Below are 12,498 nucleotides of genomic sequence, written 5' to 3'. Positions count from 1 at the left end.
AGAGAACAAAAGCAGAGCAAAACACCAACTTCAGCAGGAGGAGGGACCTTGTGGTGATGCCAGAGGAAGTGGGGCGGGCAGGGGAAGGTGGGAAGGAGATAATCCCCCCTCCTGCCCCATGCAAAACCCCAAAGGGGAGGTTGGCAGGCCAAGGCCAGCCTTACCTAGCAGCTTCTGTAGTGCAGGGGGGGTGGGTGTCACCAGGAGCTGGTTGGACGAATGCCGTTGCACTTTAGGAGGTAGTTGGTAATATGGGCTATGAGGTGACTTGTAGGCATCTGGGGAGAGACAAACACAGCCTCAGACCAGCACTCAGTGCGTGGGACAAGGACAGGAGCTCTACCACTGACAACATGGCATTTGTCATGAGATCAAAACACAGCCCTGGACACACGGACACACTGCCCCAGACACACGGACACACGGCCCCAGACACACGGACACACGGCCCCAGGCACACGGACACACGGCCTCAGACACACGGACACACTGCTCCAGAGACACAGACACACGGCCCCAGGCACACGGACACACAGACACACGGACACACGGCCTCAGACACACGGACACACGGCCTCAGACACACGGACACACGGCCTCAGACACACGGACACACGGCCTCAGACACACGGACACACAGACACACGGACACACGGCCTCAGACACACGGACACACGGCCCCAGACACACGGACACACGGCCCCAGACACACGGACACACGGCCCCAGACACACGGACACACGGCCTCAGACACACGGACACACAGACACACGGACACACGGCCTCAGACACACAGACACACGGCCCCAGGCACACGGACACACAGACACACGGACACACGGCCCCAGACACACGGACACACGGCCCCAGACACACGGACACACGGCCCCAGACATACGGACACACGGCCCCAGACACACGGACACATGGCCTCAGACACACGGACACACGGCCTCAGACACACGGACACACTGCTCCAGAGACACAGACACATGGCCCCAGGCACACGGACACACGGCCTCAGACACACGGACACACGGCCCCAGGCACACGGACGCACAGACACACGGACACACGGCCTCAGACACACGGACACACGGCCTCAGACACACGGACACACTGCTCCAGAGACACAGACACACGGCCCCAGGCACACGGACACACTGCCCCAGGCACACGGACACACGGCCCCAGACACACGGACACACGGCCCCAGACACACAGACACACGGCCTCAGACACACGGACACACGGCCCCAGGCACACGGACACACGGCCTCAGACACACGGACACACTGCTCCAGACACACGGACACACGGCCTCAGACACACGGACACACTGCTCCAGACACACGGACACACGGCCCCAGACACACGGACACACGGCCTCAGACACACGGACACACTGCCCCAGACACACGGACACACGGCCCCAGACACACGGACACACGGCCTCAGACACACGGACACACGGCCCCAGGCACACGGACACACGGCCTCAGACACACGGACACACGGCCCCAGACACACGGACACACGGCCTCAGACACACGGACACACGGCCCCAGGCACACGGACACACGGCCTCAGACACACGGACACACTGCTCCAGACACACAGACACACGGCCCCAGACACACGGACACACGGCCCCAGGCACACGGACACACGGCCTCAGACACACGGACACACGGCCCCAGACACACGGACACACGGCCTCAGACACACGGACACACGGCCCCAGACACACGGACACACGGCCTCAGACACACGGACACACGGCCCCAGACACACGGACACACGGCCTCAGACACACGGACACACGGCCCCAGACACACGGACACACGGCCTCAGACACACGGACACACTGCTCCAGACACACAGACACACGGCCCCAGACACACGGACACACGGCCCCAGGCACACGGACACACGGCCTCAGACACACGGACACACGGCCCCAGACACACGGACACACGGCCTCAGACACACGGACACACGGCCCCAGACACACGGACACACGGCCTCAGACACACGGACACACGGCCCCAGACACACGGACACACGGCCCCAGACACACAGACACACGGCCCCAGGCACACGGACACACTGCTCCAGACACATGGACACACGGCCTCAGACACACACACACGGCCCCAGACACACGGACACACTGCTCCAGGCACACGGACACACAGACACACGGACACACAGACACACGGACACACAGACACACGGACACACTGCTCCAGGCACACGGACACACGGCCTCAGACACACGGACACACGGCCCCAGACACACGGACACACGGCCCCAGACACACACACACGGCCCCAGACACACGGACACATTGCTCCGGACACACTGCCCCAGACACACGGACACACTGCTCCAGGCACACGGACACACAGACACACGGATACACAGACACACGGACACACAGACACACAGACACACTGCTCCAGGCACACGGACACACAGCCCCAGACACACGGCCCCAGACTGTTCGGAAGGATATCTGTGCTCCATCCTAAGAGCAGCAGCAGAGAGAAGGCAGCAGCCACAGTTCAGCCCCAGCTCCTGGCTGAGTACCCACAGACAGATCCCCCACCCAGTACCATCAATACATTAATCACCATCAATCACCATTAATCCCACCCCCATCAATACATTAATGCCATCACCACTAACACATTAATCACCATCAATACATTAATCCCACCCACACCACCATTAACACATCAATCACCATCATCACCACCATCACCACCACCTCAAGGGCAGCTTTGCTCTGGTGGCAACAGGGGAGTTATGCCACAAAACCAAACTCAGCCTGGCAATAAAGCAAAAATGAGCACGTCCAGAGCTTCAGAGACTGATCCAGGCTCTTCCAGCACCCCTGCACTCACCCTGAGGAGAGGATGAAGATGTCTGGGAGACAGTCTGAGCATGCAGAAGTTCTAGTGCAGTTTGGTTCTTCTTGGTCTTGCGTTCAGTACTCGCCGTGTTCATTTTCTTGGGGCGCCCTCGTTTCCTCCCTGCCATTTTCCTGCCTTTCTTACTCAGCTTTTTCTTCCGGGCCTTGGAGGGAGATGGCTTTTTAACAGAATTTGCTGCAGCTTTTTCTTCTTCAGCACCAGAATCCTGAGAGATTTTGAAAAACTTTGGTCATTTCTACCTCCACATGAAACATCCCTTTTCAGCAAACATTAATAAACTGTGTTTAGCTTTCTGAAAGGAGACTGATGCAGTGCAGTTCAATAACTTGCCAGGGGAGCAGGCTTGTTTGGGGTAAGAGTTGTTCCCAAGGAGTTGTGCTCATTCTCTTCTGGACTTACCCATTACAGAAAAGAAAATGCTGAAAGGGGGAACCTCAGGCAGAATTAAGTGGGATATTGGGCAGGAATTGTTCCCTGGGAGGGTGGGCAGGCCCTGGCACAGGGTGCCCAGAGCAGCTGGGGCTGCCCCTGGATCCCTGGCAGTGCCCAAGGCCAGGCTGGACATTGGGGCTTGGAGCACTCTGGGACAGTGGGAGGTGTCCCTGCCCACGGCAGGGGTGGCACTGGAGGGGCTTTAAGGTCCCTTCCAGCCAAACTGTTCTGTGATTCTGTTAAATCTGTACCTGTTGTCTAAGAAAAGCTGATTATTCATCCTTCCCTGACTATATACAACTGAATTTCACTCAAAAGTCAGAGTACAATCAATACTTTATATTTTTGGGCATGAACAGGCACTGCATTTCTCACAGCATTACCCAAGAAAGGAAATGAGTCTTTGCAGAAGACACTCAGCCCTTCAGTGGGCTGTGACTCAGGGACAGCTCTGCAAACTCCTGCTGGATGCAAGCGAGGGTGGACAACCAACTATTCATCTTGCAGCACCTTGGGGTTTTTTTCCCCCAGAATTAGTGGTGCGACTCCCAAGTGCAGCTTTTATTCACTCACTCCATCATATTTTTGGGCACAGCAACAGCAGTTTGTGTGCTCAGAGTAAAACCCAGCAGCCTTCCCACAGAGCCAGGCTTTTCCTGACTCAGAGCACGAGCTCGTGCACAGCCACACAGGAAGCACAGTCAGCGCACAGAAATGCAGGATGTTCACCTTGTTTTCTTGGACCTTCGTTGGAGTCGTTGTGTTACTCTTGTTTTCTCTTTGTTGACGACGTCTAGCTGCCTCTTGTTCCTCCTGGGGAAAAGGGGTGGGAGATTTCATCATTTGCTCGTGCATTTGGCACTTTTTAATACAGATCACTTTGTTTCCCAGCTTAGTTTTCCACAAGAGAAGGGAAAAACCTTCCCCTGCCTCAAGGCCTCACTCAGGTGAGAGCAAGTCCTTTTCCACTGCATTCCCCACCTCCAGAGGAGATTAAATTCCAACCTCTTCCCATATTCTCCCCTCCCAACCCCACACTGCTGTATCAGGTTTCATTTGGATTATTATTATTATTATTAAACATTTCAATAGCTTCCCCACAAGCCCAGCATTTCGTGGTGCCACTTTAAAAATCTTCCACAATGGAAATGGCAAAGCCATAAATCATCATCTAGTTCAACTTTAGCCAAGTTTATCAAGGTGATTAATAAAAACTAAAAGCAGCAACTTTTCAGGCTGATTTTCTCCCAGGCTGACAGAAAATTTCCTTGTTCAGAGAAAATCTCTTTTTTCTCTTAGCAAAAAAAAAAACCTCTTTCAGACAGGAAATTTCCAGGACTCAGCCAAAGCCTTTCCTGCACCTTCCAGGTGAGGTTTAACCTGCATAAGAATTCTGGCAATTCCAACACTCCTTTGATTTAAGCACCAAACCAGTGCCAGGTTTCACTGTGAAAAGCAGGGAAGGTCAGAAGTACCCTGAGCTTTTTTTTTTTTTTTTTTTCTCCAAGAAGTCTTTTTTATCCCAAATGTGAGTGGAGCAATCTGAAATAATTCCATTTCAGAGCCCCCATGAGTCTGCTCCTACAGAGCCACTCAGCCTGAGGATGAACATTTACCTGAAGTTTTAAATTAAGTGGCCTCACTTAATTCTCTTCCTGGGAATCCATTGATTATTTCAGGTTAACACAGCCCTGCACAGTCCCAAAAATCCTCCGGCATTTTAATTCCACGTGTAACAGCCCAGACTGCAGCAAATGACAACTCACTCTGTGCCTCCAATGGCACATCCCAAAAGGAACATTTCAGAGCATTGCTCAGCTTCATTTCAGGAGCTGAGCACTGGGACAGATTCAAACCATCATTCCCTTCTTTAATTCCAGTTCTTTAATGAAGAAATAGCTCATTATAGACCTCCAGTGCAAGGTAAAAGCACCTTGGGGCTGCCCCATTAATTCTCTATTAGAAATCCCTTGGACATGATTGAATTAGTGCTTGATGGCATCTGAGGCTTCCCTTCAATTAGCTCCGTGTTCTTTGCCTACCAAGAAAATCTGATTTCCTATCAATTCTGTCCACCTGTGAATAAATTCCTCACAGTGGCTGCTCCCTTACTTGGAGTTTACTACAGAAAATGACTGAAACTTACCCTGAGTTTTGGATTTTTGAGACTAGAAAAATAGTTTTCAAGCTGAAAATAGAAAGAGAAGAGAGTCATCTTCAAAGCCATGACAGATGAACACAGAAGAATAAAATATTAGCTTAAAATAAGTGCAGAACTGCAGAAATTCTGACTGCTTTGCTTCTGACAAGCTGCATCAAGAAGCCACTTACATTCATTCTTTTCAGCCACCCAGCCTGTTGTGTAACAGGGCATAATCCAACCTCTACAAGGTTTTATCATCCCCACCACTGCCTGGCCTTGTTTTAAAGCTTTGTGTCACATATCTCCCCTCAGCAGAGGCTGATTTTCAATGAAGTTATTTTCACTGGAGCTGCTGCACCCTTGTACTCCACCATTTATCTGCACTCTGGCATATTCCGGAACAAAAGCATTGTTAGACTACAGCAGAGCAAGGAAAGCAGCCTTACTGTCACACTTTGAAAAACTTGGGCTGCAATAAATTGTTTGTCCACAAAACGTTTCATTTCCATGGGGTTTGTTGGGTTTTATGGAGGAGTTGGGGTTTTTTTGGGGGGTTGGGGTTTTTCTGGTGGGAGGGGTGAGGTGTTGTTTGGGTTTTTTATTGTTGTTGGTTGGGAGTTTTTGGATTTGTTGTTTGGTTGGTTTTTGTTTTGTTTTGTTTAATTTCAAAACACCAGTGAATGCATCACCATTGTTGTGGAGCTTGGGCTGCTTCTACAGCAGCTGAGAATTTCACTAAAATTGAGATGTACTGCTTGAATATGACTGAATGAAATGGTCTGTGCACCACAGAGGAATCAAAGCCCCACTGAGTCTCTCCTCAGTGAGGAATTTACAGCAGGAGACCCCAATTCTGAGGAGCTGCAGAAGGAATTTCATCAGTGAACCTCTGCGCCTTCAGGAAGTCAGCACTGCCCTTATCCCCAGGGGGTGTGGAACCCTGGAGCAGCCAGAGTTGGTTTGCACACTCAGGTGTGTAAATACACAAAGGGACACGGACACAAGTGCCAGGCAGGAGGATGTGGAGCTGGAAAACGCTGCCCTGGAGCAGCCAGAGTCAGTTTGCACACTCAGGTCTGTCAATACACAAAGGGACGTGAAGACAAGTGCAAAGCAGAAGGATGTGGAGCTGGAAAACGCTGCCCTGGAGCAGGGCAGAGGCTCCTGGCCCCATGGCACCCCTGGTACTCACTATGGTTCTGTCAATCGTGTGCAGGTAGTAGGAGACTGGTTTCCCCGTCCAGGACACGGAGCCCTTCAGTGGTGACAGCTCCACAACCCTCATGATAGTGCCAATATCTGTGGGAGGAGAGCCAGGTGAGGGAAAAGCTCAGCTGAGACCAGCCAGGCATCAACACTGAGAAATCTGGTTTGCAGATCCTCCAGGAAAACACTGCTGGGAGTTGAGAGGGAATTTCTTACTCTCTTGCTACGTGCACCCCACAGGAAACAAACATGTGGGACATGTACCTTTCAGCCAGCCAGCCCAGAGTGAATTCCTCAGCCTTGGCCAAGAGAACAACAAGGAACAACACATTTTTCCAAGGAACAACACATGTGTGACAGGACTGAATTAAACAGTCCCAGAACGTCACCAGCCCAGCCCCTGTCAACTGTAGCTGCCCCATATTTGGACCGGGGACAAACATGTTCTGGGTTTGCTCTCTTGTCTAATTTTGTTTTGTTCTCCAGAATTAATGGCAATGGGATGTGCCTTAAACACCCCCACAACCACTGAGTGAGTGGCAGGGCTGCAGGAGAAATTATGGCATGTTTCTAATTAAACACAAATGACCCAGAAGAGGCCAAAAGCAAGGTTTGGGATTCAGAGACCTCAACCACTATTTTAACCACATTTTAATACTTGTTTTCATTTGTCCCAACTCTTTCCACATTTCCACTTTTTCTTACAGATGGAAGCACTAAGGACAAAAGTGGTGTTGAGGGAATTGGTGCCTCCTTCTTAAAGCTTGATCTTTTCCATTGTTTTGTATAAATGATTTAAATGCTCATACTCGAGATCAGAGTATTTGATAGGCAGGTGAGACGTGACTCAAGTCATGCTCAGGCACCAAAAAAAGCCTTGATGAATAAAAGTCTTATGAAAAACCTTGTGGGGCAGCACAAAGGCAGCAGAGCAGTGACATCCCTTGTACCACGTGCAGGATACTGGCCATGGCTGGGGATGGCATTTCCCTGGAAGTGTCACTTGGAACAGGCCACTGGAACAAGGCCCAGGCCCAGTACATCCCACACAAGCTCGTTTGATATTGGTATTTCCCAAACATAATATGGTTCAGAATGGGATTAAGCCTTAAAATTTATTCCCACAATTCTCCCTGTTTGTAGCATGCAAAGGTAATTTTTTTTCAGGGCCTTTTGTCTGAATCCCTGGAAGTTTCCTACTGGAGGAAGCTGTTGTCTCTCCTTTTGCTAAGCCTCTCACCCATCCAAACCCCAATTAATCATCTCAATATAATTTTAACATCAGCATTTCCATTCATCTTTAAACAACAGCTGAGATCTGAAACTTCAGCATTCTAGAAAACATTCCCAATGAATCCGTGCTGGGGTGGGAGCTGGAATGGGATAAAGATCTGGCTCAGCTGGCACTCGTAGCCAGGGCTGTTCTGAGGGGAAAGGAGCAGCACATGTTGGCCTCAGTCTCGCAAATGCAGCAGAGAGAAGGAAATGGGAAGAATCCAGGAAAGAAAAGGCTTGAGAGGCCAAACCCCTGTATTTTTGTGGGCAGGTCTCATTGAAACTTCTCCAAGTGCATTCTTGGATTTCCTCAAGCTCTGGTGGGCTCTGCAAGAGGGCCCAAGCTTCACTCACACTCTCTTTGCCTCATTAGCAAACTGACAGCCTGATTCCAGCTTTCCTGAAGTTTGAGGTGTTCCAGAAGCACCATTCCACCTTTTTTTCCCTTTTATTTTCAAGTCCCTGTCTCCAAGGAATTGGCAGTCCAGCACCCAAAGGTCAATAAGGTTCCAAACCACCAGAGGCCCATGAAGAGAATTTCAAACAGGGAAGAAAAGTGCAGGTTCGGCTGCCTGATGTGTGGGACACCACAAGAATTCCAGTTTGGTAAAAATAACTCCCAATGCCACAATTTACTTCATGACAGTCCAAAAATTACTGTTCTTCAAAAGCAGTTTAAGCTGAAATTAGCACAGCTCGAGATTTGGAACTCAGTGAGTTGCTCCCTATGTTTGCACAGGGAGGGAATGAGACGGGGTTGATTTAGGGAAAGTTTAGCACTGGACACAGTAAATACAAGTAAACCCCAGCTTGGACTGTTCTTTTGCTTGAGAAATTTCATGGAATAACCTGAGCTGGGACCCACAAAGATCATCAGTCCCGGCCCTGCACAGACATCCCAGTTTCAACAATGGAAGTCTGAGAAAGGTCAAAAGCATAACCAAAACATGGAACATCCCAAAAGCTCCTTAAACTGCAGCTCATGTCCTTGCACAGGACAACACAGGCAAACATCAAGTCCTGCATGTTCAGAGGAGGAGAAAGACACAACCCTGTGCTGGCAATAAACCAGGCCCAGGGCCTGGGTGTATCTCAGAGAGGTTTGTTTGCTCAATGCACAGCACAGGAGATGTTCACAGTTGAACATTTCACAGAATCCTGGAATGGTTTGGGTTGGGAAAGACCTTAAAGCCCATCCAGTGCCACCCCTGCCAGGGCAGAGACACCTCCCACTGTCCCAGGCTGCTCCAAGCCCCAATGTCCAGCCTGGCCTTGGGCACTGCCAGGGATCCAGGGGCAGCCCCAGCTGCTCTGGGCACCCTGTGCCAGGGCCTGCCCACCCTCCCAGGGAACAATTCCTGCCCAAGATCCCATCCAGCCCTGCCCTCTGGCACTGGGCAGCCATTCCCTGGGTCCTGTCCCTCCATGCCTTGTCCCCAGTCCCTCTGCAGCTCTCCTGGAGCCCCTTTAGGCCCTGCAAGGGGCTCTAAGTTGTCCCCAGAGCCTTTTCTTCTCCAGGTGAACACCCCCAGCTCTCCCAGCCTGGCTCCATAACCTGGAAGCCTCAGGAATCCTGACTGGTGGGGTTTATCTGCCTGGATTTAGGGTGTAAGGAACTCCCCTGTGAGTCACTGCAGCTCTTTGTGGCTGAAGAAATGAATCACACTCTTGAACTCCTGATTTCTCTTCAGCTCCAAAGTTGCCCAGGCAGGGACACATTGATGGGACAAACATCAAAACACAGCAGTACAAACCCCAAAAAGTGTCTGTTTGCTCCTCTCTCGGGTGGGGTTTTTTTGATTGATTTTAAGTACCTGTCACTTGGTGTGCCCCAATAATCCAACAGCATTTTCTACTTATTTAAACAACTCTAAAAAGCAACAACACCCCCCCAGACACGTTCAGATAATGAATATCCACAACTGTAATAACAATAAAAAGGGCAATCATACCACTCAAGTTTCGACTGTTAATTCTAAAATTTAGAGGTGCAAAAGGTTTTGAGGACACAATTCTCCCACCTGGAAAAAAGGAGAAAAGAAATAAAAAAAAGCACAGTCAGCTCCATTATTTGTTCTAGAAATAACTACTTAATAAATATAACCCAGTATAGAGCCCTAAAGAGCAGCCCTATAAACCTGCCCCTTGTATAGCACTAAAAAAAGAAATAAATCCCTTAATCCTCATTTTGGCATCCCCAAGAAAGCCAATCTATGATTCCTGCCAGGTGACACCTCAAGGATCACTTTAAAATGAAAGATTTGAAACATTTGGGGAAAAAAAATACATTAATTCTCAGTGGCAATCTAAAGAAATTTCAATTATCTCCTTCCTCCTTGGGATCTTTTATACACAAGCCCCCAAAGCTGTTTTATTTAGAGGCCACTAATCTGCATTTCATGGGTATTTGGGGTCATTCAGCTCAAGGCAGAGCCTGAGCACACTCTGGGAAGAGAAATTAGGTTTTGTCATTGTAAAAGGGTTCTTGAACCAGCCCCACCTTCCCACTGCTCTCAAGCCACCATTAAACAAGTTTGGAAAACGAAAAAGTAAACCAGTTAAATTAAAGAAAACAGCTTAAGTTTGGGAGTTTGATGGTTTGCAGCAGAGCCCAAAAGTCACATTATTTATTTCAGCACAAAGCTGTGCCATGGGAAGCCACAGCCGCTTTGTTCACACCACACATTTTTCTTGTCAGAAATTGTTATTTCTGTCATTTCTGCCACAATCAAGTGAAATTGTTATCCCAGTGGTTAAGAGCAAAGAAAAGACACCCAGGGCAATGGAAAGGCCGTGGTGGGGTTAGTGGGTGTGCAGTGAGGCTTCCCAAGGAGCATCCAGTGACAGTGTCCCTGTTTGCATGGAATTGTGGAACCATTAAGGTTGGAAAAGACCTTCAAGATCTTTAAGTCCAGCACCACCACTATGGTAACCACTAAACCCTGTCCCCAAGTGCCACATCCCCAGGTTTTTGAGCACTTGCGGGGATGGAGACTCCAGCATTTCAATACTCAGGAGTTAACACCCAGCACTGAATGGGACAACTCTGAACAGGAGAACTCAGGAAGTGAGTTCTGTATGGAATTACAGCCTGGCCTTCCAAAGCTGTGCCTCTGCAGCCAAGAATCATGGAACGGGCTGGGCTGGAAGGACCCTGAAGCTCATCCCTGCCATGGGCAGGGACACCTGCCAGTATCCGAAGGTGCTCCAAGCCCATCCAGCCTAGCCTTGGACTCTGCCAGGGAAGCAGGAAGTTTGGCCTTGGCTGTTGAGTGTTTTGTGGGCTCCCAAAAGAGGGACAGATGGCCCAGCAGCTCCTCCCACCCCAACCCTGCTCCAGAGCCGTCCCAGCAGAAGGGATGCTCCAAGGAGCCAGGCAGGTCTGGGCAGCCATGAAGGTGGGAAGTGGAAATCCCAACTGTGGTGCAGACACTTGGCCCCAAGGCACAGAACAAACCTCCCAGCCCAGCTCTGCCAGCTGGAACTGAGCCCCCTCCCACCCCAGCTCCCACAGGAATCAGGAAACCAAGGGAAAAACATTTCCAGCCGGATTTACCTTCCTTCATGTTCGCAAAGCGCTCCTTCAGCTGGTGATCCACCTCAGGCCCGAAGGCAAAGTTATTCACAAAAATAACACTGCAAAACAATGACCCAGTTAAAGATCGGGGAGCCAGGAACATCCCACAGGGACCCCCCAGCCACATCACAGCCACTTGGAGCCTTCCCAGCCACTCCAGCCATGGACAAACCTGCTGGTCCCCAACTCTACAGCTCCTGCCACCCAACACATGGAGAGCAACACTCAGCACAACAAACTTTATCCTGTTCCTTCTTGGTGGGGGACTTAAAAGATTACAGCAAAATATCAAAATATATTTCAGAACCCCACAATGGTTTGGGTTGGAAGGGACCTCAAAGCCCACCCAGCCCCACCCCTGCCATGGGCAGGGACATCTCCCACTGTCCCAGGCTGCTCCAAGCCCCAATGTCCAGCCTGGCCTTGGGCACTGCCAGGGATCCAGGGGCAGCCCCAGCTGCTCTGGGCACCCTGTTTCTCTTCCAGCTCTAAATTCCCCGTAATGCCAGAAGACAGTAACATCTCAGCACATTTTCCCTGTCCTAAACCCAGCACTTCAGCCCTACCCACAAAAAGAGGAATTGTATCTTTCTGGGTTAGGAAATTCAATCGAGGGAGGGGGTTGCTCCTGGGGAAAAAAAAAAAAAAATCATATGGAAACAAAGAAATCTGCACAGAGGTAGAATCAGAGGTAGAATCCCATAAATGATAAAAGGGTTTGGGAAAGAACCAGAACATTAAAAAATAATTTAATCACAGATTTGAAAAGAAACACCCCTTTAGTTTTAAGGTCTCATCAGCCTGGTCTCATTGTCCATGGTGCCCATTTACTACCAGGCTGCAACAAGAGTCCTCAACAGCTCTTGGAAGTGGTTGAGCTCCCTGCTGAATGAACTTGTCAGGGGAGGTTTGGGATGGATCTCAG

The 12,498-nt window shown here is 50.2% G+C and overlaps 1 protein-coding gene across 6 annotated transcripts in view; it reads right to left on the bottom strand.

The window, feature by feature from the left end:
* The window catches only part of DOT1L (DOT1 like histone lysine methyltransferase), a 77,702-nt gene that overhangs the window by 27,357 nt on the left and 37,847 nt on the right, over positions 1–12,498 (bottom strand). For all 6 annotated transcript variants that reach the window (XM_032092773.1, XM_032092778.1, XM_032092772.1 and 3 more), the window contains exons 9-15: positions 11,553–11,632; positions 9,949–10,017; positions 6,708–6,814; positions 5,519–5,560; positions 4,102–4,185; positions 2,911–3,145; positions 165–278 (exon numbers count right to left, since the gene is read on the bottom strand). In XM_032092773.1, coding sequence (XP_031948664.1) covers positions 165–278; positions 2,911–3,145; positions 4,102–4,185; positions 5,519–5,560; positions 6,708–6,814; positions 9,949–10,017; positions 11,553–11,632 — 731 coding nt within the window. The remainder of the gene's footprint in view (positions 1–164; positions 279–2,910; positions 3,146–4,101; positions 4,186–5,518; positions 5,561–6,707; positions 6,815–9,948; positions 10,018–11,552; positions 11,633–12,498) is intronic.

Source organism: Corvus moneduloides, chromosome 28 (assembly GCF_009650955.1).
Source record: "Corvus moneduloides isolate bCorMon1 chromosome 28, bCorMon1.pri, whole genome shotgun sequence".
NCBI classification, from domain to species: domain Eukaryota; kingdom Metazoa; phylum Chordata; class Aves; order Passeriformes; family Corvidae; genus Corvus; species Corvus moneduloides.
The sequence above is the reverse complement of the archived record's forward strand: the minus strand, read 5'-3'. Positions and strand labels throughout refer to the sequence as shown.